The sequence below is a fragment of the Lepisma saccharinum genome, chromosome 5 (genome assembly GCF_977018435.1).
Source record: "Lepisma saccharinum chromosome 5, izLepSacc3.1, whole genome shotgun sequence".
NCBI lineage: Eukaryota > Metazoa > Arthropoda > Insecta > Zygentoma > Lepismatidae > Lepisma > Lepisma saccharinum.
The window spans coordinates 86,575,945-86,603,314 of NC_139233.1; the positions used below are offsets into that span (position 1 = coordinate 86,575,945).

General features: G+C 42.2%; 1 protein-coding gene across 1 annotated transcript in view; it reads right to left on the minus strand.

The window, feature by feature from the left end:
• Positions 1-27,370, minus strand: part of LOC145987925 (cytochrome P450 4c3-like) — a 143,826-nt gene that overhangs the window by 27,954 nt on the left and 88,502 nt on the right. Inside the window, exon 10 of the mRNA XM_083122744.1 lies at positions 27,120-27,288. Coding sequence (XP_082978870.1) covers positions 27,120-27,288 — 169 coding nt within the window. The remainder of the gene's footprint in view (positions 1-27,119; positions 27,289-27,370) is intronic.

Genomic DNA, 27,370 nt, shown 5'->3' on the forward strand with positions numbered 1-27,370 from the left:
GCATCGAGAACTTAAACATGAGTGACGTAAGGGTGATTTGCGATGTCTGCAGCGAGGAGTTCCCAGAAAGTGAAAACGTCGGCACACCTAGACAGGTTTGCTCCCGGTGCGATGTCCCGTTAAGTCCGCGTGAAGAAACCAGTCTACCGAACAGCGGGGGGCAAGCCAATGAGACCAGCGCGCAACAGGTTTCTCCGGGAGGTGCAGAACGGGTCGACGAAGCAGCTAGCCTCAGTGGTACCAGCTCCCGACAGATCATCGAGATGCTACTGCGGATGGAAGCCAAGATGGAGGCTACGCGAAGCGGAATTGAAGCCTCGCTCGAAGCCAAGATGGAGGCTACCCAAAGCAAGATAGAGGCCATCAGCACCCAGATGCGAGTGACGGAAGACCGCCTCCAGGAGACCATTCGTACTTCCGGTGAGGTGATAACGCAAGAACTCGTCACTCGGGTACAGGAATGCGAATCCAGGGTCGAAGCCAAGATCGCCGGAATCAACGTGCGGGTCGAGCGGCAAGAGAACCAGATGGCAACACTGTCTCAGAGCGTGCGCGACCAGGAGGAAGGTATGCAGCAGATGGCCCGACAATGCGTGCAGCTGGAAGCGACATGTGACCGTGGCATAGACACCCTGGGGCGACAAGTGAGAGAAATTTCAGTTAAAGCCGAAGGGAATTCCGAACGGATTGAGGACCTCGAGATGAAAGTGCGTCAACTGAGCATGACTAGCAGCGGCACTTCACAATCGTCGCGGCAGCCCAGATTGACGTCACCACCGGCAACCGACGTCGCCACTTGTTCGAACGGGGAAAGCGACCAGCGAGCTCCAGAAACGCCCCGCCCCCTTCGAAGAGAAGACACTGCGTCACCACGGTTGAGTCCGCGCCGCGACCAGAGGGACGAGGATTTACAGTTACTACAACCGTCCGCCAGGAGAGCTCTGTTTCCGCCCGAATACCGGAAGCACTTCAAAAAATGTTCGGGTGCTGACAGAATCCTTCCTTCCACGTACCTCGAGGAATTTAATTCTACCGCCCGTGAGTTAGGTCTGACGGACGAGGATAGGCTTCTGATTCTGAAAGGTTTAATGCAGGACCGGGCCAAGAACTGGATGGACAGGAACGAGGGGAACTTCAATTCATATGAGGAGTTCAAAGAAGCGTTTCTCACTTATTTTCAACGTCCCCTGCAGGTCGAGAGGATGCTGATGCAGGTGCGAAACGAACGATACGACAGGGGCGGAGGACTCACGTATGCCCAGTACTTTTGGAAACGGTACAATGAGTTCAAGTCTCTGCAACCCCAAATGACCACGGCGGAGATAATAGCCGCTCTGGTGTACCATTTTCCACACGAAATTCGTCGTCACCTCAATGGAGCATGCGTGTTTGACGCCGACGCGATGTCCCTCACACTGGAAAATCTGTTTCAGTGCGAGGAGGAGAGGCAGAGAACCAGGGGTGAGAAGTTTAGCAAGCGGCGCCGACCGGAAGATGATTCGTCGCACCGGAATAAACACCCGCGCGTTCATCTAGTCCAGCGGGGATGGAGAGGACAGCACCACGCTCCAGGGGCTGAAAGGAACCGCCAGCTGCAAGATCCACCTTCACCGCAACGAAGACGCCCGTTCAGAGGCAGGAGACGGCGTGGAGGTCCGACTCGTGCGTCGCCAAGGAGAAACGACGGCTTTTTTCAGAACGGTCAAGTCCGGGATGGATTCTATCAGCGCAACGCACGTAGCAGATCGGTCAGCCCGGAGTCAGATCGGGGAGATGCAGGACGCCGTGGAGCAAGAATACCATGGAGCCCAGCGAGAGACCTGAACAGGCCAAATTCGAGACACGGTTCGCCCAGGTACGAGAGAGAGAGCGACGTAAGAATGCGAGCTGACACGTAAATGCTCACATCTTTTTCTTGTTTTGTACATATAATCTTCATATTATGTTGATATTCAGGATGTTATCATATATGTTATCTATATCTGGAAGGTCACAGTGTCCGTGCCGTTCAGAGAGTAAATTTTTATATACAGGGTGTTCATGTATTTGCTTGTCAATTTTTATATACAGGGTGTTCATGTATTTGCTTGTCAATTTTTATATACAGGGTGTTAATGTATTTGTTTGTCAATTTATATACAGGGTGTTCATGTATTTGTTGGTCAAGATTATATACAGAGTGTTCAAGGATTTGTAACAAAAAAAATTCTGTCCCTGTGTAGAGCGAATTTTTCACGCTTACGAAATCCTTGGAAGAAGGAGAGGGGCGAGGTTGTGACAGTCAGTTGATTCAAAGTGTTAAGTGTTTTAATTTGTGAGATTACATATTTGATTTTTGCCAAGCCGACGGGAGGAACGAGACATCCGCTTGTGTTAAGGGTGAGCACCTGAAGGGTCACGCTATGCGTCTAAAGCTTAGGAAATTCGACCGTAATGACAAACATTTAAATATCTCGGTTTCCAACGGTCAGATTCATGTGAAACTTATACCAGCGCAGCGGCATGTGTGCAAGGACGGATATGTGGAGTTTCGTCACGATCGAGCGACAATTACGGACGCCAGATCAAATCGGTTCTTATTGATCAGTTTGTGGACAGCGATTGCAATTGAGCTATGGGCGACAGCCAGGCGGAAGCTTAATCCGCACAAACTCAACTTCGAGCACGGCTCGTCCCACTTGGGAGACAATAGAGCAAAGTGGACTGACCTCTTCGGAAGGTTACTCCAACGTGCGCATAGCGTCCTTTTTCAAAATCCAAATAAAACGAAGGACATGGTTTTTCGTTACACAGTCTTACCGCGATCCTTGTAGTGAGAGCAGCTCCGTGCTAACTCTCCATATACAGTTTTGCCGCGATTCTTGGAACGAGAGCACCTTCGCGCTACCTTTCGTGTACAGTGGACTTTGTTGTGTTGTGCGAACACCAGTGTGTGTGATAGGCAGTAAGTCTACACGAGTGCGCCTACCTCAACCGCTGGGGGAAGTTGAAGCGAAACCGTGTTTCCGTGATTACCTTACGCCATTTATAATTTTTGAGAAACAAGGAACTCCGGAAACTATGGCGGGCTAGAGGAAGAAAGGAGATGAGGGCGTTACGTCGATTCGCCCGACGTCAGAAGAAGCTACGCCGATGATGCCTATCCGCCGCCATGGAGAGAGAGAGAACGTCGAACGCCGCCCTATTGATACGCCGACGATGCCTACCATCCGCCATGTTGACGTCCCGACGACGCTTACCAGCCGCGACAGAGAGACGTAGAGAGAGATGTTGACGCCCCGACGACGCCGACGACGCCTACCAGCCGCGACCGAGAGACGTAGAGAGAGATGTTGACGCCCCGACGACGCCGACGACGCCTACCAGCCGCGACAGAGAGACGTAGAGAGAGATGTTGACGCCCCGACGACGCCGACGACGCCTACGACGACCGCTCAGATGCGACGTCCGAACCGCGCCATACCACGGAGATCCACCGATCCTGAGAGGAAGAGGAGCCGGGGAACTAGGTGTTTGAACACGTTCCGCATCTCCATCGTCGCGATCAAAGAAACCTTTCGCGTGGATACTATGTGTTTTCAATCGCCCATAAAGACGCCAGGATGCACCCCGGGAGCTGAGAGATGGTAAAGTATTCATCTGTGTGAACCTTAACACGTGACGGCCCGATTGATTTAGAGAACGCCCTTGAAATTCGTCGACATTTTGAAAACGCCCACTCAACTCGAAATTTTACATCAAACTCCCGTCGCGCTTGTCATTTGTAATCTATTCGTCTCAGGTCAATTTTTCTTATTCCTTGTGATATTTTTTTTATGATCTTAAATTCATTGTTGTTTGTGCTCCTTTGTATTTGTTTAAAGTGCGTACTATTAGAGTAAAGCGCCGCCCGCTTAATTGCATATTCTACTTGAGGTTTGTTCATTTTTATGTGTCAGCGCTGTGTCGCTGCTAGCTATGTCCGGTCGCATATGTGATTATTTGTTAAAGTATTTGCCTGGTAATGTGAATTGCTCGTCGCGGCGAAGTGTTTAAGTCCCGCCTGCTAGAGAGTACATGTTTGCGTCACTCAACGGAGGTTATTTGTTATGTTTGAACCACGTGAGGTCTTGTAAAAGGAAAACGTTCGCCCACGTGAATGTAATTGCCGTTGAAACGCCTTTGTTTATACTGGTCAAGTAATGTATGGTCACCGCGCCGACTAGTTTCTTTTTTAAAAAACAAAAGGTGAACTTAAGTAAGGGCTGGCTAGGATTTAAGTAGCACTGGAGCAAAATCACAAATGACCTGATTAGACAAAAAAGTAAGATAAAATTAATTGAGAATGCAATAATTAGGGCTTGTCGTCATAAAACCTGTGCATGTCATGTATAATTTCTAGTGTCGATAACCCCATGAGGATTGAATCTGAGAGAGAATGTGAGAGTGCAAGTGTGGGGACCTGTAATAGTTCCATTTTTGTTGGTTATGAATAGAATATACTTTTTATTTTCATGATAATTTTGGGCTATATCATTTTCGTATGCATGTCGCTACCCGTGATTTTCAGGTATGCAGCTAGCCGCTTCCCGGCTACAGGTAAAGAGGTGGTAATTTGAAAGTACATATGTCTTTGTTTTTATTCGATATGGCTTATCACTATGCACTGTTGGTCACCGGTTCCTACACACGAACTTAACCTGGACCGTAACGCTATTTCGCTTGTCCGAGGGAGATTTTGCCGCCTCTATCTAGGTAGTGGTAGCATTTGTCTTCCCGGGCAAGGGAGGGCGTAGCATACAGTGTGCACGTAGTATGCCGTAATATGTCTCGAACATGCACAACTTGCTCAGATCCAAAACTGCAGCTCCCACATAGATGGGCTTGTTGAGTAGCACCTTGCCCCGGTTCATGTGAATCAGAGACATCTGTTCGTTGTAAATTGTTCGAGACCTGAACAGCGGGCTTGCAACAAGTCGACGACACTGTGTTTTTTTCGTCACCAACCTCACATCAACGCGATTTCGCACATTCTCCATGGTCTTCCCAAATACCGCATTGTTCATTAATTTGAAAAAATCGCGATCAAGTTCCGAAGTGGCATCAGTGCGATGGTTGGTGTTCAGTTCGATGTACGGCTTCAACCATGGAGACTGCCTGAACAAGAGCACGTGGTAAACTGCTTTGACCGAGACCCCTTGCTGCATTAACCACTGGAGGTTCCGGTAGTGTAGCACATAACGCTTTTTGGGCTCCAAGTCCATGACGAGCTTCGGTTGATCCGAGCCAGGTGGACACTTGACTTCCGGAGCAGGCGAAAGGTCACAGAATGTATCCTGCAGCTTCTCGGGGAAGTCAAGGTCCACCTCGGCAAAAAACCCAAACTCGTCGCACTCTTTTTCGATGTCGTGGTATAAAGGATCAACCCACTTAAACTGTCCTGTTGGGAGTGGCTGCATCATGGAGTGCCCGTAAAGATTATTCACATCAGTGTACATGATGTAGCTTGATGGTTGGGAGGGGTCGTAACCAGTGGCCATGTGGTGATTGTTGGCGTGTGCGAAGCGTTGCGACACTTGGACCATGCCGCCCCGGATAGCTCTCTCGATGAAAAGCATGATATTATTATCGGAGATAAGTGAAAGTTTAACTTTAGTCAGCAGGAGCATGGCCGACCATGCCAGTCCAGGAAGGCTGTAAAAATATACAGGGTCCAGGTTGTAAATGTTTATCGCAGTTGCCCGAAACGCCTGGAACACATCGGCAAGAAGCGTCACATCAAGCTTCAGGTATGCATCGTGGTAATCACCGAAAGTTCGGCAACCCAACTTGACCCACATAGACTGAGCATGCTTGTACTCCTCGTCGGTAATACCTGAACCTCTCAGTTGGCTGTAGAACTTATCCTGGGGAGGCAGCAACTCTTCTTCGAACTTGGAAGGGTCGGTGACGTATTCGTAGGGGTAGACCCCTTTACGTCTGATGAGTGCGACATCTAAGTTCGGGAAACTTGATGTGGTAATGGCTAGTTGGTCGTCTCTGAGCTTCCCAGCAAGAGCATCGAGGCTTGCCTGGAGGAACCTCAGAGAGTCGAGGAACCGAAGCTCGATGCTGCTGCTTGAGTCGGGGATCGGCACCCACTTGCTGATGCTAATATAACGTTCCTCGTTCTGTGCCAGGACATTGATTCTCGCATTGTCGTACCCTAGATGTGTAACCAAGTGATGGAAATCATATCCCGAGCCATTGTGAAAAAAGACCGGTATGAAGCGCGGGTCCCTGGCTCTCAAGTTACATCTGTTGCACCACGGGCCAATGTAGCTTCCGGTCCCATAATGGTCATGGTGGTGGACCTTTTTGTTATCGTCAGTGAAGACCGAGTTGCAAACAGGACAATTTAGAGCTATTTCGTGCTGATGCTTGTCTTCCGGAGACAGAGGCAGCATGGGCTTGGGGGCCAACAGCACCTTCCCTATCTTGATGGCTTCCTGTTGCATTCTCTCCAGGAAGTGTTTGACCGGGTCGGGACCGCGATACACATAGGGCTCGGAGGCAATATGTTGGTCTCGCCACACCACAACATAGGAGTAACTCGAGGCCTCGTGGATTTGGAAAGGAATGGTAGAGGATGTTTCGGGGTTGGGCTCGCAGTTAGACAAAGGTTGAAGAAAGGCCTCGAAGTCTGCTACAATATAGGCAGGATGCTTCACCATAGCACTGTGCATGCGAAAACACTCTACTGCACCAGGTTCGGGCAGGATAGTTCGTGCAGGCTTGTTGGTACCACAGTAGAACATGTGGCAAGCTAGCTTCTCAGCAGCAATGTTGGGACCTCTGATGCGCCAGTAATCCTGCTGTTCTCGATTATGAAATGTAGCCAAGCACCTGCGACACACCTCGACGTGGGTTTTGTCTTTGCTCCGTTGGCTCGAAACAAGCCGAGAGAGGGAACGGATAAGGGTGTAATGGTGATGGGTTTCGTCCTTGATGAGCAGGAGGTTGATTTCTCGTACCTCGTTGTTGTTGCTCACGTTGCTCACCCGGATGGGGTGGACCTCATTTTTGTTCTCGGTGAGACCGTAAACATTGATGGCTAATTGCAGGCCCAACAAGTCACGAGCACGAACCTCAAACTTGCGAATATGCGAGACTTCTACAGGGTAGGCAATCCCGGCCATTGCAACCTCCAGTTCCGACTCATACTGCTTGTAGTGGTTAACACGGTACGAGTGGTTTTTCCAGTGAACAGGGTGCAATGCTGCCAGCACCGACCAGAGGAAGCATTTGGTGTCTTTGTTCTGAATATTGAGAACAGCTTTTTTTGCTTCAACCTCGGGTGGCAGGGCAATATAGCTAGACCCTGCCAGTGGCAGGGACTTGCTAAGTTTCAGACGAAGTTTGTGGGGGTCGCCACACAGCGAACCGCCCGAGCCTTTAGCCTGATGCTCCTCGTGCTTTGCCACAAACTCCTCGACAAACTTGTCGTAGATGCTGTCGAGGTCAGTGACATCTGCCTGATCCAGTGTTTTTGCTTTTGTCGCATGGAAGAATTTATATATTTCATCAGACGGTTTCTTATACTTGCAGCATAGCACAGCATAGAATTTAGTGGAGTATGTAGCCAATGCATCGTTGAGGATGGATATTATCTTAGCTCGCTCGCTCTCCAGAAAACTACGCACATCGCAGAAGCTGTCTGATGTTATGTTAAAGTCTTCTAATAAATGCTCAAACGCAAATCGGTCTGCTTTCTTCGCCAGCTTGACGCGTTTGGCAGGTGGCGATGCATCGAGGGAGGTTACTTCTACCTTTCGCTTGGAAGGTTGCGGTAAGCTGGTGTCGCTTGAAGTTGGCAATAGAAAATTTTTTTTCACACTTAGAGCACAGTTTGGTTGCACATATTCGCTTTCCCGGCACACAAGTACGACAGTGTCTTTGAAAATTTTTACTTAACACAGCAATTTGGCACGTAGGGCAATTTTTTTCAGAACGCATAATGCAGAGATTTTTTGGGGGTATGTTATTTAATATCCAATGCTGTGCAATGCAAAATATAATTGTTCACTTTTTTTTTAACTATTTTCTATGACCTTACTTGGTTTTTTTTTTCGCCAAATTATATGCTTCTAGTCTCCTATACAATACAATATACGTACAATATTGTCAACAGTATCATATTTGAGCAGGTCGCTTGTCACCTAAACACTACAGCTCACAGGTTGGTAAAATCTGACATGAAAGCAGATAATACGCTTAAGTCTTATTTATATATAATTTTCACGGGCGTACAATATTGTCAACAGTATCATATTTGAGCAGGTCGCTTGTCACCTAAACACTACAGCTCACAGGTTGGCAAAATCTGACATGAAAGCAGATAATACGCTTAAGTCTTATTTATATATAATTTTCACGGGCGTACAATATTGTCAACAGTATCATATTTGAGCAGGTCGCTTGTCACCTAAACACTACAGCTCACAGGTTGGTAAAATCTGACATGAAAGCAGATAATACGCTTAAGTCTTATTTATATATAATTTTCACGGGCGTACAATATTGTCAACAGTATCATATTTGAGCAGGTCGCTTGTCACCTAAACACTACAGCTCACAGGTTGGCAAAATCTGACATGAAAGCAGATAATACGCTTAAGTCTTATTTATATATAATTTTTTTCACGGGCGTACAATATTGTCAACAGTATCATATTTGAGCAGGTCGCTTGTCACCTAAACACTACAGCTCACAGGTTGGCAAAATCTGACATGAAAGCAGATAATACGCTTAAGTCTTATTTATATATAATTTTCACGGGCGTACAATATTGTCAACAGTATCATATTTGAGCAGGTCGCTTGTCACCTAAACACTACAGCTCACAGGTTGGTAAAATCTGACATGAAAGCAGATAATACGCTTAAGTCTTATTTATATATAATTTTCACGGGCGTACAATATTGTCAACAGTATCATATTTGAGCAGGTCGCTTGTCACCTAAACACTACAGCTCACAGGTTGGCAAAATCTGACATGAAAGCAGATAATACGCTTAAGTCTTATTTATATATAATTTTCACGGGCGTACAATATTGTCAACAGTATCATATTTGAGCAGGTCGCTTGTCACCTAAACACTACAGCTCACAGGTTGGTAAAATCTGACATGAAAGCAGATAATACGCTTAAGTCTTATTTATATATAATTTTCACGGGCGTACAATATTGTCAACAGTATCATATTTGAGCAGGTCGCTTGTCACCTAAACACTACAGCTCACAGGTTGGCAAAATCTGACATGAAAGCAGATAATACGCTTAAGTCTTATTTATATATAATTTTCACGGGCGTACAATATTGTCAACAGTATCATATTTGAGCAGGTCGTTTGTCACCTAAACACTACAGCTCACAGGTTGGCAAAATCTGACATGAAAGCAGATAATACGCTTAAGTCTTATTTATATATAATTTTCACGAACGTACAATATTGTTAAGAGCGTCAGTTTCCGTAGAGCTCTCTTTTTCCATCTTCCCTCTATACAGTGAAGCTGTAGAAAACACAATTAGCTAACCTAGCATACAACATACTTTCCTAATTAATATGGATATTGTCACACATTTTTCTTATTTTATACTGTTGTAAATGGAAAAAATTATGTACGGTAAATGTTTTGTATATTATAGAGAAAAAATGCAAAATATCCCCCAACTTTAATTCGATCCACCTCTGAATCGAATTTTTACATATTCTCACGCCGGCACATATGTTGTTCTATTTTGCTTCTTTTACTTGCCTTGCTTAATTAACTCTCGCTAATTAGCATTTTTTTGGAAGAAGTCAACTAGAACAACATATGGCGGTATGAGAAATATGCAAATTAAAGAATATTTTAGTAATATAAGGGCCCTAGCAATTAGCTTCGTCGACTAAGAGTACTCTTTTAAACATCTTCAGCTATCGTACTACTACGTGAAGACGTTTAAAATGTTTGGGTGTTGAAAAAGTTTGACCCTACTTTTTATTTCTATTGTTTGCTAATAGATGGCGCTAATAGTACCCCCTCCCCTCCCTCTCCCCTCTTCTCCTCTGCTGTATGACAAATAGCACAAACATAAAAATCAAGATTTTGGAGAGCAAAACATAAAATTTGCATGCATCTGATGTCGAACTAGGAACTTTTATCTTTCGGGGAGTCAACATTATTTTTTTACTCAGTCGTCATATAACATGAACACACGCAAACATTCACATGTGCTTTTTATTATTTTGTATTCGGTAAGTACAAGTATATTCTTACATAAATTATTGTTTAATTTAATAAATTGTAAACTCGGAGCCTGCTACACTAACACTCCTTCTGTCTATTGAAAGCGAATGTTGCGTGCATACGGAAATAACACAGAAAAAAAAAGCGGATGGAAGCAATTTAAAATCAGTGGAGCAAGGTTAGTATTACGAGAGCGTAAAAACATGTGCTTTCATTCAACTTCGAAAAATAAGAATAAATGTGTGCATACAAAACACATATGCTTTCTTTTCACAGTTGTAAAATCATATAAATTGTACATGAAGTAAGTTACGGGAAGGCTCTCTCTTTTATGTCTGTGTATATGTTGTACAATTAGGTACAAGTATTGTACAATTAGGTACAAATTGTTGTACAATTATTTTCCCCAGTTGTCCAGTTGGAGTTGGGGGCATAACACTGGTACTATTTGTAATCACAGTGCTTACTCATGTATTTTGTTTAATATTTTATTTCAAATTCACTGTCAGAAACTAATGTTGCCAGTTCCTGGATGTAGGTTTACCTACTCTGTTGGTTGTCACTGTCAAGCTTCCAGTATTCGTACAGCATAAAAAGCTATAACCCCCCTCTCAAAATATATACATTGTATACGCCAAGATGCTCAATAGCCTAGCAACACATCATGAAAAAAACAAGCCAAGAGAACCCAGTGGGTTTATAAGTCAGTGCTGCCAACTCCTATTTGTAGGTTAGCTTAACCTGTAAAAAAATCATATAGTAGAATTTTTGTAGAGTGGGTAGGCAACACCGACGAGCCTCAAATAATAATTCAAGACTCGTCGGTGTTGCCAATTTCTATTTGTAGGTTAGCTTAGCCAGTAAAAGATCATATAGTGGAATTTTCTTCGGATGGGTTGGTAAAACCCAAGCCTCAAAAAAAACATCCAATAGAGTTGCCAAATATAAAAAAAGAACAATAGACCCCCCCCCCTCATAAAAAGCTACAGTAAGAGCCCACAGTGCTGCCAACACTAGGCCCCCAACAGTATTGCCAGACATAAAAAATACATGGACCCCTCAGACCCTTTGATGAAAATTTACAGTGAAAAAAACCCAGTAGGTTAACAACACTGTCAAAAAATCTACGGTAGTGTTGCCAGATGTAAACAGAGGGCAATAAACCCCCCCCTCATAAAAGGCTACAGTAAAAACCCACAGTGTTGCCAACTCTGCCCCTCAAAATATACATCATAAAAGGCTACGACGAGCCTCAAATGATGATTCGAGCCTCAGTGAAAAAAACCCAGTAGGTTAACAACACTGTCAAAAAATCTACGGTAGTGTTGCCAGATGTAAACAGAGGGCAATAGACCCCCCTCATAAAAGGCTACAGTGCCCCCACAGTGTTGCCAACTCTGCCCTCAAAATATACATCATAAAAGGCTACGACGAGCCTCAAATGAAGATTCGAGCCTCAAATAATGGCTTAGAACCCGGCCACTAGGTCTACTGTTTCAAGCTCAACCTCCTACAGTGTGGCCTGCCTGTAGAACAGAAACGTACTCCTTGTGCGGCCTACAGGTAGATTATACGCATTGTATTGGGTTACGGTTTAGTTCGTGGACATATTTACTGTTGGGAGACGGCCTACTAGTAGATTATACGAAGGGTATCCGTATTCTTTGGCCTACTAGTAGATTATACATTTCACAACAGTCGATGCAGAAATGACGTCATCTTTTGGCCTACTGTGGTAGATTATACGAGCGATAGCAATATTTCTTGGCCTACCAGGTAGAAAATACGAAGGGTGATGTTCATCGTTAGTTAACTTTTCATTAAGGGAAAAACGAGCAGTGTTTTATTACTGCCTTCAGCTTAGCATTATTCAAGTAATTAATTAAAGTAAATAAAGTTTAACTAAGCATTATCCTTTGTAAGCTTACAGTAAATTTCCGTTGCTTTGTTGATATTACTCTTTATTAGGAAAGCAGATTTAAATGTTCCTTGAGTCGTTTAATTAATGCCCTATTGTCCCCAAGTCAGCACAGAGGCGACCCAATGCCATAAAAGAAAAATAAGGTCCTTTATTCCCCACTGGAGAAAAATTGAATGGTCCCTGTCCTCCCTCTCCAAGACATCTGCAGAGGAGATTCGAACCTGGACTTCAAGAACGACAAAAGTGCAGTGAAATCTTATCAGGAGTTATTGTGACTTTGTTATGTGCGGATATCTAATTTCACCCCCAGAGTAATAAACTGTTTACGTCGACGCTAACTTTCATTATATATATATACCCGAACCCTGAGTGTATAAGAACATCATATCTCCGGCTAGAAAAGAGCTAACATCATGGGTAAAACTGAATAATGTTCCCCGTCACAACGTCGAACCCGGTACGTTGCAGTCAAGTACTATTCTGAGATACCGCAACCGCAACGTCGTGCCAGAGGGCGTATGTGTGCAGGTAGTCGAACCGAGGGGCGTTTCAGATATTTGGCGCCCAACGTGGGGCCCGAGAAGCTTGATGGCCCGAAGAGTGAGTCTGTGCCCGATCAGTTGTTGGTGAAACTTAGTGTTTATGGCCCGAAGATTGTTGGCGCTCATTGTGTCCGAAAGACTTAAAACTGTGAAGCTTGGTGTCCGTACCTGATGTACACAGAACGGCGAAAACTTAGTGTCATTGCAGGAGAAGCTTGTTGAACACAGTGTGTCTGTGCCAGGAACTGTGAATTTGTAGGTGCTCGATAGGCATACGAAGGCAAGCTAAGTAAGGCCTTAAAAGACATAAAGCGAAGCAGTGTTGTGCTCGAAGAAAAAAAATTATATGGGGTCCGATGTACTTATAAAGGTGAAACTAAGGACTGTTTAGTTTATTGATTCACGAAAGAGTGATGAACAATGAACGTAGTGGAAGAACTCTGAGGAGTAGGTCAGAGAAAGCCATGGACTCTGTAAAGAAGTACAGTTGTTGTGAAGTACGGGGTGACGAAACAGATTACTTCCAGTGTTGCCTTTGCAATAGGTTATTGCATTTTAATTGTGATGGTCATGATGTGACTAGAAGGGAAGATGATGTCGTATGCAAGGCGTGTAGTTCCGCTTCCAAGACTGAAGTTGAGTCGATTGCCACAAACATGCCTTCTGTCATTAATTTGATGCTAGAACTTAAAGAATCTCTGCTTCAGTTTCTAGCAGATCGAACGCAAGAAAGAAAAGGAGGAAGAAGAAAAGAAACGAAAGAAAGAGAAAGAAGAGGATGATGAGAGACGAAAGAAAGACTTAGATTCTGTGCTTCAGTCTCTAGAAAGGAGACTCGATAAAGAGAAAAGAGATGAAGAAGTCAGGCGTCAGGAAGAGAAAGAAGGGAGAGCCAAGGAAATTGAAGATCTTCACTATCTGGTAACCTCTCAAGGAGAAAAACTCAGAACTGAGCTGAAGGACATAGCTGAACGCATGATGACACAAGTAATGCAAAAGCTAGAGCCTGTGATTCAAAGAGTAGGTAGGATAGAGGATTCTGTGAGAATCTATGCAGAAAAGACTCAAAGTATAGAGGACAAAGGGAATAGACTACAGACTCAAGTAGTGAAAATTGATGAAAAGTTGCAGTTGGTGCTCAACCAAGATGAGATAGTTAAGCAGCTTAAAAGTACAGTAGAAACTGTGGAAGAGAATTTACTGTCTATTGCTCAGGGGCAGAAAGATGTTCTGGACAGTGTATCTGCCGAGAGGGCAACTTTAAGAAAGGAGAACCAGACAATGGAGACTGTTCTACGTCGAAAGATGAAAGAGCAATCAGAGTTTTTTATTGAGAAAATGAACGGCATGCAAGATAACATAGATGAACTGCACAATCAGCTTCAGGCATTGAAAAGTAAGGGTACCAGATCCTTATCTCCAGAACCAATAGTTTCGAACTCTCGCCTCCCTGCTTGTGAGTGTTCTGTATTACCAACCAGAGATTCATACGTCAGAGATTCGACAACGAATGATGGAAGAAAGAAAGTTCGGAAGAAAGACATGTGTAATGAATGCAACTCTCAATGTATGAAGACACCGAGTTTGGCCGACTTTACTCATTTACCAAAGTTTAAAGGGGATGCTGAGGTGCAGTCCGCAGGGAAGTTTCTGAGAGAGTTAAACATCTGCCTAGAGATTATGCAAATCGCTGAACACCATCGCTTAGAGTTGCTATCCCGTGCGTTCATTGGCAAAGCCGAGCACTGGCTAATGGCGAACATTGATGACTTCTCCAGTTATGCCGACTTTTGTTCGAAGTTTAGAGAAGAGTTTGCTTCAGAGAAAGCTAAGCTACGACAGTTGGATGCTCTCCGCAATCGAAGGTACTCGAGAGAAGATCACGAGAGCATGGAAGCCTATGCTTGGAGTGTGTATGCAGCTTACAAACATCTTGTCAAACGATTCAGTGAGACCGAAGTGGTTGATATGATAGTTGATCACCTTCCTAATAAGGTTAAGCATTTATGCTGGGCTCATGCTCCAAAGAACATTAAGCAGTTAGCACATTTCTTGCAAGAATATGAGAGCAATGGTAATCCTGATTCCAACTGGAGGAGAGAGGAATCTGGAAGGGAAGATAATACCAACCGAAGCAATACGAACCTAAGGAATATGAGGGCAAATGAAACCAGGTATGGTCGAGATCGTGATTGGAGAAGAAGAGAAAATTATGAAACACCAAGCAGTAGTATTCAACGGAGAAACTCTAACGAAAACCAAACCAGGACAAGAAGTCCAAGAAGAAGGCATCCTAGTCCTGCCCGGAATTATTCGTTACGTAGGGGAGGAACCCCTGATCCAAGGCCTAGTGCTACAACAGAGCAGGAAGCAGCGGTATGCGACATTCTCACCTTCCCCCGAAGATAGAAATTGTTTGTATGCTGAACTTCATAACAGTTCTTCTTCACCCTACTATCCAGGCTGATGACGTCCAGTTGGTTGAAGAGGATGTGAAGTGAGAAGTCCTTGAAGATAAACATGGACTGATTCGTGATATCAAATTTAAAGGACTGTTGAATAATAAATTAACATTTATGTGTTATGGACAGTCAGCTATTGTATTGAATGTTTAAAGGAAAATCAATCATATATAGTGAAAAAGTTAGCATTACACACTGTGTAAAGGATTGTTATCAATGTCTTATTTAGTTGGACTGTGATGAATCATTATTTTGAAAAAAAAAAAAATCTCAAGACTCTCTCGTAAAATTAAAATTTATTCGAAGTTCTTTCAAATTTTTTCCCTGAGAGAGGGGCAATTGTAACGATCCTGCGAGATCGCCACAAGTTACGCATTTGTTCTTTTTATTGTCATCGTTGAATAGCATTGTATAATCTTATCGGTTTTGTTATCGCTTCTGCATAGGATTTCACTGCTATTCTTGGTAGACAACATAGTTCTACCATATCTCACTAGGGAGCGTATTTTTTTATAATAGTTCATTATTAACCTGTATAGATGGCACCTCATGTTAAGCAGCGCTCTCGTAGTTCACGAGAATCCACTAGAGGCGCTGGCGCTGCGCTCGGAATTGTATATAAGCAGCGACCCTGCCCCGGCCAGTGAGTTCTGTGTTGACTCTTCGGCGACTCATGGTCGAGCTCTGCTCCCGCAAATAGCCCAGCATTGCAAGCACACAGGTGCTTAGGGATACAAGAGGGCTTCTTACAGTGTGGCCTACTCTGGTAGATTATACGAGAGGTAGCAATATTTCTCGGCCTACCGGGTAGAATATACGCATTGTTTCAAGCTCAACCTCCTACAATGTGGCCTGCCTGTAGAACAGAAACGTACTCCTTGTGCGGCCTACAGGTAGATTATACGCATTGTATTGGGTTACGGTTTAGTTCGTGGACATATTTACTGTTGGGAGACGGCCTACTAGTAGATTATACGAAGGGTATCCGTATTCTTTGGCCTACTAGTAGATTATACATTTCACAACAGTCGATGCAGAAATGACGTCATCTTTTGGCCTACTGTGGTAGATTATACGAGCGATAGCAATATTTCTTGGCCTACCAGGTAGAAAATACGAAGGGTGATGTTCATCGTTAGTTAACTTTTCATTAAGGGAAAAACGAGCAGTGTTTTATTACTGCCTTCAGCTTAGCATTATTCAAGTAATTAATTAAAGTAAATAAAGTTTAACTAAGCATTATCCTTTGTAAGCTTACAGTAAATTTCCGTTGCTTTGTTGATATTACTCTTTATTAGGAAAGCAGATTTAAATGTTCCTTGAGTCGTTTAATTAATGCCCTATTGTCCCCAAGTCAGCACAGAGGCGACCCAATGCCATAAAAGAAAAATAAGGTCCTTTATTCCCCACTGGAGAAAAATTGAATGGTCCCTGTCCTCCCTCTCCAAGACATCTGCAGAGGAGATTCGAACCTGGACTTCAAGAACGACAAAAGTGCAGTGAAATCTTATCAGGAGTTATTGTGACTTTGTTATGTGCGGATATCTAATTTCACCCCCAGAGTAATAAACTGTTTACGTCGACGCTAACTTTCATTATATATATATACCCGAACCCTGAGTGTATAAGAACATCATATCTCCGGCTAGAAAAGAGCTAACATCATGGGTAAAACTGAATAATGTTCCCCGTCACAACGTCGAACCCGGTACGTTGCAGTCAAGTACTATTCTGAGATACCGCAACCGCAACGTCGTGCCAGAGGGCGTATGTGTGCAGGTAGTCGAACCGAGGGGCGTTTCAGCCCTTTAATTTTTACCGAAATTAATATAAATTATAGGGACTGAAGATCAAAGATTCCATTGGCCAATAACAATGGCAATATTCTCCTCATAGTACAAGCCTCCCCGATGGCGCTGTGGTACCGTTGTCGCCTTGTAATCAAGGGGTCCCGGTGGAGGCGCATAGTGGTTCGGATCCCACTTTATGCTGTAGGTTCAGTCCCGATTAGCCTTACTGTGCATAAACTGTACTTTAAACACCAAATCGATCAATCCTTTGGATTTCTTAATTATACTAGACTGATTTCCCAAATATTCTCAATGAGTTTCATTTTCCGCGTGACAGTAAATACCTTTGAATAGGCTTGAATTAGTGGGTTATGTAATTTTAGTTTAGTGTTCTTAGCATTTAGGTGTTTCAAGTAGGTTAGGCTAGTTATGCTTGTTGCATTAATATTAGTAGCTACACTTTCACTCTTTGCCTGCGCGTGTGTGTACGAAAAATTTTAAATACAAAAAATGAAAATTAGAAACTAATTCATATTATACACGGAAATTGCGTTTCCAAAGTTTAAAAGCTTATTTCATACAAAATTCCAAACTTACAAACATTTTGCGCATCCTCCTGTAAGTAACATTTTTAGAAAATTATCTTGGATACGGAGCTCTGACCCATAACATGTTATTAGATAGCTAGCATTTATATAAGAACGCTGATAATTATTTACGAATTCACAGTAAGTTTCAAATGTTGAATAATATTTTCATCTGTATCGCCGTTTCTCCTTGGTAATTTGAAAAATAAAGTTAGATTATACAGAACGGTAAAGATTGCATTTTACTTTCAACAATATTATTTACTTAATTTCAAATGTTATATCGGGCCTCCCCCATGGCATAGTGGTAGCGTCTTTGCCGTGTAATCAATGGGTCCCGGGTTCGATACCCGATGGAGGCACTAGTGGATCCAGTCCCGATTAGCCTTACTGTGCATAAAGTGGACTTTAAAACAGCAACTCAAATGTTACATAAAATTCTAAATGTTCTTAGAGGTGAAGGCAACATTCTAAATGAATAAGAAAGAAGGATTCAGTCAGAAAACTAAATACTATATTTTTCAGATCGTTGTATTAAATATTGTAAATGAAGTATTTCGTTAAGCACTGATGGACTGTTGTTTTATGGAGCAACTGCACATAGTGGCTATGAATTAATTTATGGTTGTAACAACTAAAATATATTATGAAAAGGAATAATACTTGCACATAAGATTGTTTAACTATAAATTTACAACTACATTTAAGGCAGGAACGGCGCCAGAAATTTTCGACCGGGTAGGCAGAAGCTCCATAGTGATAGATTAGGGTGGGCAGTATAAATGTAAGACCATGTATGTGTACTTAAGACGTATGTCTCTCTCTCTCTTACACTCCCGATTTTCCTCTTACTTCTTTTCCCTTTCCTTGTTTTCCTCTTTATTCTTTTCTAATCTATTCTCTCATCTTGTTCCATTTCCTTTCGCTTTGTCTCTGATGGACACAATTATTTCAAGGAAGTGTTTACCCATGCCCAGCCATACATTCTAAATCACATTCTTTCATGCATGTTAATACAGTGAAATAAATATGAATTAGTTTTAAGCTTGTTGCAAATACAAGGCACATACTTGATTTTATGTATTCAGCGACAATGATAGAAGTGCGATGGTAGACAATCGTGAAGTTTCTCGTAATTTAAATGCATGTTCCTGAGCATAGTATTTTCATCGTATAAGTTTCTGACTGAAATAGTTTTCTTACTCCTCGAGGATTACTTTTCTTAGCTTACAAGGTTTGTACAACTGACAAATCTATCTGAATGTTTGTAGTAGCAGCGATTGGGTGCCAACATTTGAGGGGAAAGGACAATATACGCAGGGGTGCCCATCTCCCCCAAGGCCAATGGCGCATCCCCACAAGAATCATGTCCAAGTCATCCGCCCCCCCAAATCATATCATTTGCACCCTGAAACTATATCGTAATCCCTACACCGAAAGTAACTTTTTCCTTAGCATTTTGTTACAAATGATGCACCTGCTTTAAAATAAGCAGTATACCAACACTAAGCACTATATGTTAAGAACTGATGTTACTCATGAATATGGAGAATATCGCTCATGTCTTGTAATGCAGCTATAGCATAAAAATTCACATCCACCTCAGTAAAGCGTCAAACACGCATTGTTGTAACAAAAACATTATTGCGAGCGAAGCAAGCAAAAACATTTTTACATCCATTTCTTTGGAGTCTTTCAAGAATATTAATTTAACGGAGTGTCAATACTTTCTTAGGATCCCGGGATATTTAGTCTTTTCCAACTTCTGTTTTGGCACGTTCGGGGTCGAAAACGTGTGGATACCATATCGCTAAATATAGTCTCCAAAATTTAATGTTCTAACTCTCTCTTCACTACAGAAATCCCTTGACAATCTAAGATTTAACACTTTATCAAGAGCTTCCTATCTCCCCCTTTAAATTTAATACTAAATCCTACCACAAAAACGTCCATGGCAATTTTAGACTTACTGTTGATGTTGAAGACAGGAAATTGCCTCCTCCAAAAAATTAATTCTGTCTCCACACCAAAATTTCTGCAACATTCTAAGACAATAGTAATACACAAGAATTGGATACCTTAATGCTCAATGCCCCTCTAACTAAAATACCCGCCATAATCTAAGACTTAGAGTTGAATAATGTCCCCGCCAACGTTTAATTCAGAATTCCCCCAAGAACCCACGTGTCAATTAAGGCCTAATACGCATATATAAGCGTTGGATATTTATCGCCCCCCTCGCACCTTCAATAATGACCTTAAACGCTTTCTTTTCTTCATCTAATGGATTAAATATGGTGAATTTAAGGTGTAAAATTTTTACCTGTATTTTGGAAAATATATATAAATGTTCAATTTTGCATTATTTGAAGGGAAAAAATCCCCCAAAGGATCTCGATGGCGCAGCCTGTGCCATAATCCCCCCTGTGGGCACCCCATGAATATACGTTTTCTTGGCAGAAAAGGTTTAGCATAAAGAGGCCATAGTGCGGGGGCAAAAAGTGTCAAAATGTGGCTGGGGAACTGCATCCCCACTTCCCGCTCATCCTAATCGCCGCCACTGAATGTTTGGATTAAAACGAACGTCTTATTAGGAATGATTTAAAACACACACAGTAAGTTTCTCTTCGTTTTCTGAAGAACTGTCATGTTACTAATGTGGGAGAAGCAATACACGTATGGTTACATGAACATATTTTTTGAGGTAACAAAATGATTTAGGAGACAAGGAATTCATCGAAGCTGATCATCGTACCACTAATACTTCATCTATTTTTCACTGGGTTGTATGGCGTGACTATTTCGAACACACTAGAATGTCAACCTCTACCCTGTGTAGCATACCCTCGAAACTTTATTCTTTCAGGGCAACGAGCCCCTGGCACCTGGAACCACTGTCAAAGTAATAATTTATGAGGGTTTGTATTTTAAGTGTCATTTGAGGATTTCTAAATAGGATAAGCCACTCATTAGCAATTGAATAATTCTGTAGCTTTTTCCATATATAACTGATTTATTCAAATTTATTCACTTCGGTATTATAGTGATTGTTGTGATTTCTTTTTATTAGTAGAACGAATATAAAGTTGATATTTCGTATACCATATTGATATTTGAAGATGACAGGTATATAAAAATTGTACTGAAAAAAAAGGGGACACTTCTGGAATTTCAATGCAGAGCTAATTAAAATTATATTATACTCTATAGCAGGCATGTCCAACTTCTACTTTTTATTGTCACAACAGGCAGTGAGCTACTATTAATCGTTGATCTTTGCAAAAATCTGTACCTACTGTGACGTGGGAGAGGGGCTAAGTGAGATTGCACGCGGTATTTAACTGGAAGCGGCTTGCGGCAACTCACCTTCAAAGTACAATAAGGTTCGAGACCCACTCTTCACGTTACAAGTTATATTCCTCCCCTTTCTGTGTCGTACTTCCCGCACAATGACGCAGGAGTTTACGGGCGACGTGTACAAGAAGCACGAGACAAAAAAGGGAGGAGACCTGAAAACAAAAGAAACTCACGTGCGCCACGTAACGTGCACGAGAAGTTTCAAACAGGGTTCAACAGCGAATAGCAGTGTTAGCCTTCTTGACTGTAATCAAAATCAATATGGTATTACTCCAACGTAACCTCCTTTCTCGTTCCTCTGGCTACTGTAAGTTATGCAAAAATTAAATACATGTACATTCCCCCTTTTTGTTGTGTTAAATTTGGAATTGTTTCGTAACCGTTTCTTTACCGCGCAATTCTTACTGTTCAGAAAATGATACCAGAAATTAAGATACCACACAATTCATTTAACAAACATAATTGTATTCAAGATTGTTACCAAGTACATTATATGAATACGACAAACAAGCCCAAAGTATTTATGCTGGGAGTAATTCAACAACACATTAATTAATTAACAGTTCGGGCGACCAGCGCTCCATTTTACCATATTACATAAATTCCCCATTCAATTTTAACAATCAAGCAAAAATTTAAACGTAACCGTCCACTTAACAATCTTGTCTCTTTACCAACTGACACTATACAATGAATTTACATGCGGGAGCATTTAATCTCTCAAAAAGGCGTACATTGCATGTTTGGGTAAGAACGTCCCGTTCTTCTTTACTCATTCAAACAAAAGACCAAAACAATCTTTATTTTTAACTTACTCCCCGTACTTTATTTTTCCTTGTCCCCCATTTCTCGGTGCATCATTAGTGCTACCTCTACGCGGACAGGAATGCTATTGGAATACAACAGGCAGGGGATCGCGATTATTCCAAGTCCATTTGTTTTATTTGATTCAGGCGTGAATGCGCCCACATTTAACGTTGCTTGAAACAAGGGTAGTCGCACCCAGGACAATGAGTTCCACTATAAAGGTTCAAGTTCTTACTTTTGCTCAATGGCACTTTACCAAAAGGGTTCGTTAACAATTGCCCCACGCTCTTTCTTTGTAACTTTCACTAACGCCAATTTAACCAAAAAGGCAGGTTCGCGTAATTTATACTAAGTCCACACTAGCACAAAAATGTACGCTGATTTATGGCGCTACAAAAAGGTTCACCGTGCTAATAGTCGAAGAAACAAGTGGGCAAGTCATGGGCACAAATAAATGGGGAGGAATAAATAGATCTTCTCGCAATTTCACTTATTTCAAAAGGTTATGCCGAGAGAACGTTGTAACCAAAACTTTCGCAGCGAACGGTAAGGAAATAATCTTATTCCCACTTTCACGGTCTAGAGATTGTTTGTACATACCTCCCCACGAATATTCACATCACGTAGAGCTGCAATGCCTTCCTTCAATTAGAGTCACTGTACTCATTTCATCGCCTTCTCTCCATTCAGTGGTCGGCGTGGCAGACGTCAGTTCTACCGGTCGTGGTTCGGGTACTCTCTTGCCGGCGAGGACTAGATGACGAGCACCGTACTGGATGCGAGCCGTTCGAAGCGGGCGTGCGAGGTTGAGAACGAAGGACGAACTGAACTGCTTGGTGCAGCGCAATTTACGAGCGGGCGTAAGCCGCAAAAATATGCCGCCAGGGGCAGCACTAGAGAGCGATCGAGAGGCGTAACGCCCTCGATGGCTAAAAATTGAACTTGCAATTTTTAATTATGTAAGGTTTGTAAACACGCAAAAGGGACAAACGTTACACTACTCAGCCATTATACATTATAGAAGTTGAATTCAAATAACGTATATTCGTATAATTACAATAGATAACTGCGATCGACCAGCAAACGCGCCGCGATCGACCGGTCAATCGCAATCGACGCGTTTGACATGCCTGCTCTATAACATACTTAAACCCGAAGGTTTATGGCTGCGGCAACACAAGCCTTCCATCTGTCCCTATCCTGAGCAAGATCAAACCAATCTTTCCCATCCCTACCAATTTATTTTAGGTCCATCTCAACGTTATTCCTCCATCCTCGTCTTAGCCTTCCTACTGGTCCCTTACCATCAGGTTTCCCAACAAGAATCCTGTAAACTATTCTTTCCTCTGCAAATTCGTGTCACATGGCCTGCCCATCTAAGTCTTCTTGATTACCTTATTCTAATATTAATTAAAAAGTCGAAATAATTTATTGTGTTGCTGGTGGAAGTAACGCTAAGATGATGTTTAGATTTGTTTATTTGGAGATTATTTTAACCATAGCCAGGCCGGAATATATATACGTAGTGGAGGCCCGGAGCTGCAGTCCTCAAGTTCACCCTAAATTCTGATTTCATCTTGATCATACCCTGCATAATTTTGAGGCTCCTAAGCCTACTAGCTGCTTTTAAACATGGACGTATTAATTTGATCACAGTTTTTGTTTCAACAATGACAAAAGTGGCTTTTTATGGGTTGATAAAATGTGAAGATTTCCAGCATAGATAATATTCACAAGTAAAATATACATGTTATGAACACCAGGTTACACTTAAATATTTAATCATTCATATATCCCCGAGTATATGTAGTTATTGAATTTGATTGGGTGGGCAATCGGGTGGGCACAGGAATTTTTGGGTGGGCGCTTGCCCACCCGTGCCCACCCCTGTCGCCGTCCCTAATTTAAGGCAAAATATAGTTCGTCCGTTGTTCTTTCAAAAAATATATTTGTATGTGCGAGTGTGTGTTTTGAATTTTTGTTATACACAGTGTGTCCAATAATTTTCAGGACTGATGTCGAAGTGCATTTACATATTGCATCATTTGGAAAAACGCCCCTTCCCCAGTTAGCCTGATGTTGTTTCTAACTTGCTGGTAAATTTGAACGTTGGGGAAAAATCCTCTTAAAAGTTACAGTAACACAAGCGACATCACCCTAGGTCACGATGTCGGAAATGACCAGAAAAACCAAAATGATCAACATTGCGAAGGCTGCGAACAGGGATTCCAATTTCTTGAAAACTATGGTGACAGGTGACAAAATATGTTTCCAATATGAGCCGTTAACAAAGCGGCAGAGTTCGGTGTGGAAGAGCCAAGAGTCCCCAAAACCCAAGAAAGTTCTCGTCACGATCTTCGACTCCATGGGTATAATTTATAAAGAATTTGTTCCCAATAGACAGACGGTCACAGTAGAGTTCTAGCTTGAGGTTTTGAAGCGTCTGTGGACACGGAATTCGACGGGCACGCCCACAATATCGACAACAGGGCACGTTTTGATGGACAATGCACTAAGTCACCGGTCTGTGCTTGTTCATCAGATTTTGGCCTCCAGGGGGAGTGTTCTGTTTGATCATCCTCCCTATTCCCCTGATCTGTTTCCTCCTGACAACTTCCTTTTCCCGAAACTCAAATTTCGGCTGAAAGGGATCCAGTTTGATGCTGTTGCAGACATCAAAGATCTTCGACCGAGTATCTCAACTCTATTCCCCTCAAAGACTTCCAGAAGTGTTTTGACAAGTTGCATGAACGTTGTGTTGTATTCAGTCTACTGAAGCACAAGGAATGTACTTTGAATAATATACACCCCCGAGTCTCATTGCATGTGCGATTCCTGTTTTCTCGTCCTAGTCCGGAAATTATGACACACACTGTGTATAACGTCGCTTTTCTGCGACCTTTGGCTAATCATGTCGATTAAGATGAGTGATAATATCTATGTCTAGGCTGGGTCTCAAGCCCGGAAACCTCGGTAGCGAGTTTCGAAAGTAGACCACTTAACTCGTTCTGTTACGAGCCAGCTGACTGTGTGTGTATGTGTTCTACATACAAACATACTCAAACTGTTTTCTTTCCTGGTGATCGGAGGCGTACGCTGTGCGGCACGATTTTACATAGTGAGAAATTGATGTATATCGTATCATCGTCATCATATATAACTACTGTAGTTACAACGAAATATCAGTATGTTTTGGTTCTTTCTTTCACTGTGCTCTTCTTTTCTTTGCCCAGTTTCTTTAATATTATCTGCAGTGTGTCGACTGGCAGAGAATAGTGCAGCAGCATAGTTTTGTCTCAAATATTTACTGATAAAATCATTATTATATTGTTATACGACAGAGGAGTAATTGTGATATATTCTGTTTAACACATTAATGTTTTGGAAATTTGTATACTCATTGTTTGCTGTCATTTGTGAGACGGGATGCATCCTGGTTACATAAAAAAGTACCAGGGTGGCACTGGCAAAACTACACCACTGGGCAAGGCTGAATGTTTTTACAGGTATCTTCTCGCACGTTTGGTTCAGCTTTACAATGGGACAGAAGACAATACTTCATTCATGTTCTGTTATGCCCGTTCATTGTTACATATATTGTAAGGAATTTTACTTTCGGCTATACTGTTGTAATATCAGAATGGGTTACAACAGTGATGAATGAACCACCACTGATGATCAGGAGGTAATAATTTCATTGAAAACTCCAAGGAAGGGTTAGATTTATTTTGTCAAGAATGCTCTGAATACGAGATAACATATGTATCTTTCATCTGCCACCCTAATGACCTCTTAGTTTATGATATTAGTTTCCATACAGCATGGCATTGTTTCACAATAGAAAAAAAATATTTTTCACATGGAGGAGGAGCAAAACTTTTTTCTGTTTGTTTTTATGTAGGCAAACACATGTGTATGTGCATTGCTAATAAACAAACCTCCTGACCATGAAGGACAGGTGAACTGAATTATTCGATAGTGTTTTAATGAACTAATATTTTGAAGTAGTAATTCATTTAGGGTCTCTGAACACAAATGCGTATGTCCTAACCCCCATTCGGGATCTTGCTCATCGCAAATCATCTTTGTGTTGTGAGGTAAGTGCGACATGCCTTCATTGTTAGGTTTAGTTCTCTTAGTATAAATACACTGCATTTCTAAGGGATTTGTTAGGTTCAGCATAAATAATACTTACAACGAAGGGAGGCTCCTGACCCAAAAAAGTTTGCGTGCAATGAACGAGAGAAAGGTGTCTGATTTACGTGCAATGAGTGAGACGCATTCGTTGATATGCACTGCCATTAGCGTGTCCACAGGAAAAAAACATCAAAATAGTTGGGTCGACTGCTCATAGATGGCCCTAGCATCGGCAGTGACATATTAAGGCCACAGAATAACACTGAATTAACAAATCTCTCTAATATTTTATCGATGACAGTGACACTATACAGGCAGACATGGTTACAGCATACGTGGTTTCAACAGGATGCTGCTACAGCCCATACCGCCAATAACTTAATGGCGTATTTGGTACCCTGTTTTCATGGATAAGTAATCTCTCAGGGGTTGTGGCCAGCTCGGTCTCCAGATTTTTCACCACCCTACTTTCTCTTGTGGGGTTTCCTGAAGGATGCTGCCTACGTAAGACATCCCCACAATATTCCGGTACTGCAAGCAAATATTCATACATGTGTTGATGCAATTTCCCAGCAAACGTTAAGAAAACCTTTTTAAAAACATGATTCACCGTACGTCACTTGTGTGAATCTCACAATGGCGACAACTTTCTAAATCGTTTTCCCATAAGGTTGCGTCTCTTTTTGATCACCCTGTAGTTACCGTGTGTCAAAATTTCAGCAAGCTTGACATGACAAGCTTTCACCAATCTCGTCAGAGAAAGAAAGCTCCATGCTTGAAACAAGCTTGCATCATGATTATGCAATAGAGCCTCGATTTTACGTTTTTCAGGGAACCAAGTTGAAGAAACTTAAAATCGAGAAAATGTAAAATCGAGGAAATTTTATAACATTTTGCTCTGTTGGGATCATCAAGCTTGAATGTAAGTAAAATGCAGTAAAATGTAAAATTCGTGGAACGTAAAATCGGGGTTGCACTGTATCAAGCTTGCCATATCCAACCGGCTTTGATAGCCTACAAGCAAGCTACCTCAAAATTGCCACAAGCTTATTGCTATCTGGGCTGTAACTATATCTGTGTGACTTTCTAAAATGAGAAACTCTACCTCCGTTATTTTTAAAAAGTTATTTTATGGACATTGGCATTCATCCACCAATTCTGAAGCCTGCGATTGCCCAAGAAGAGAACGACACTCGTAACAAAACAGAAGAATGATATTACAAATATACCCTGAAATTATTTCGAATAAAATTCAGAACTTACTTGCATGGACGTCTTGCTTCATCTCCCTACCAAACATGGGAACACTGGGGTATAACCTTAGAGACTCCTTGATGCATCTCTCCAGGTACTTCATCTCAGCCAGGTCCTGCATGGTGGCTTGTCTCTTGGAGTCTCCGAAGATGGACCTCAGCTCCTCAAACGCCTTCTCCTGCAAAGAAAGGGCAAATAATTAACTATCTCACTACCAAAGTATTTTTTGAAACACGAACTACCAACATTCAATTTGAAGA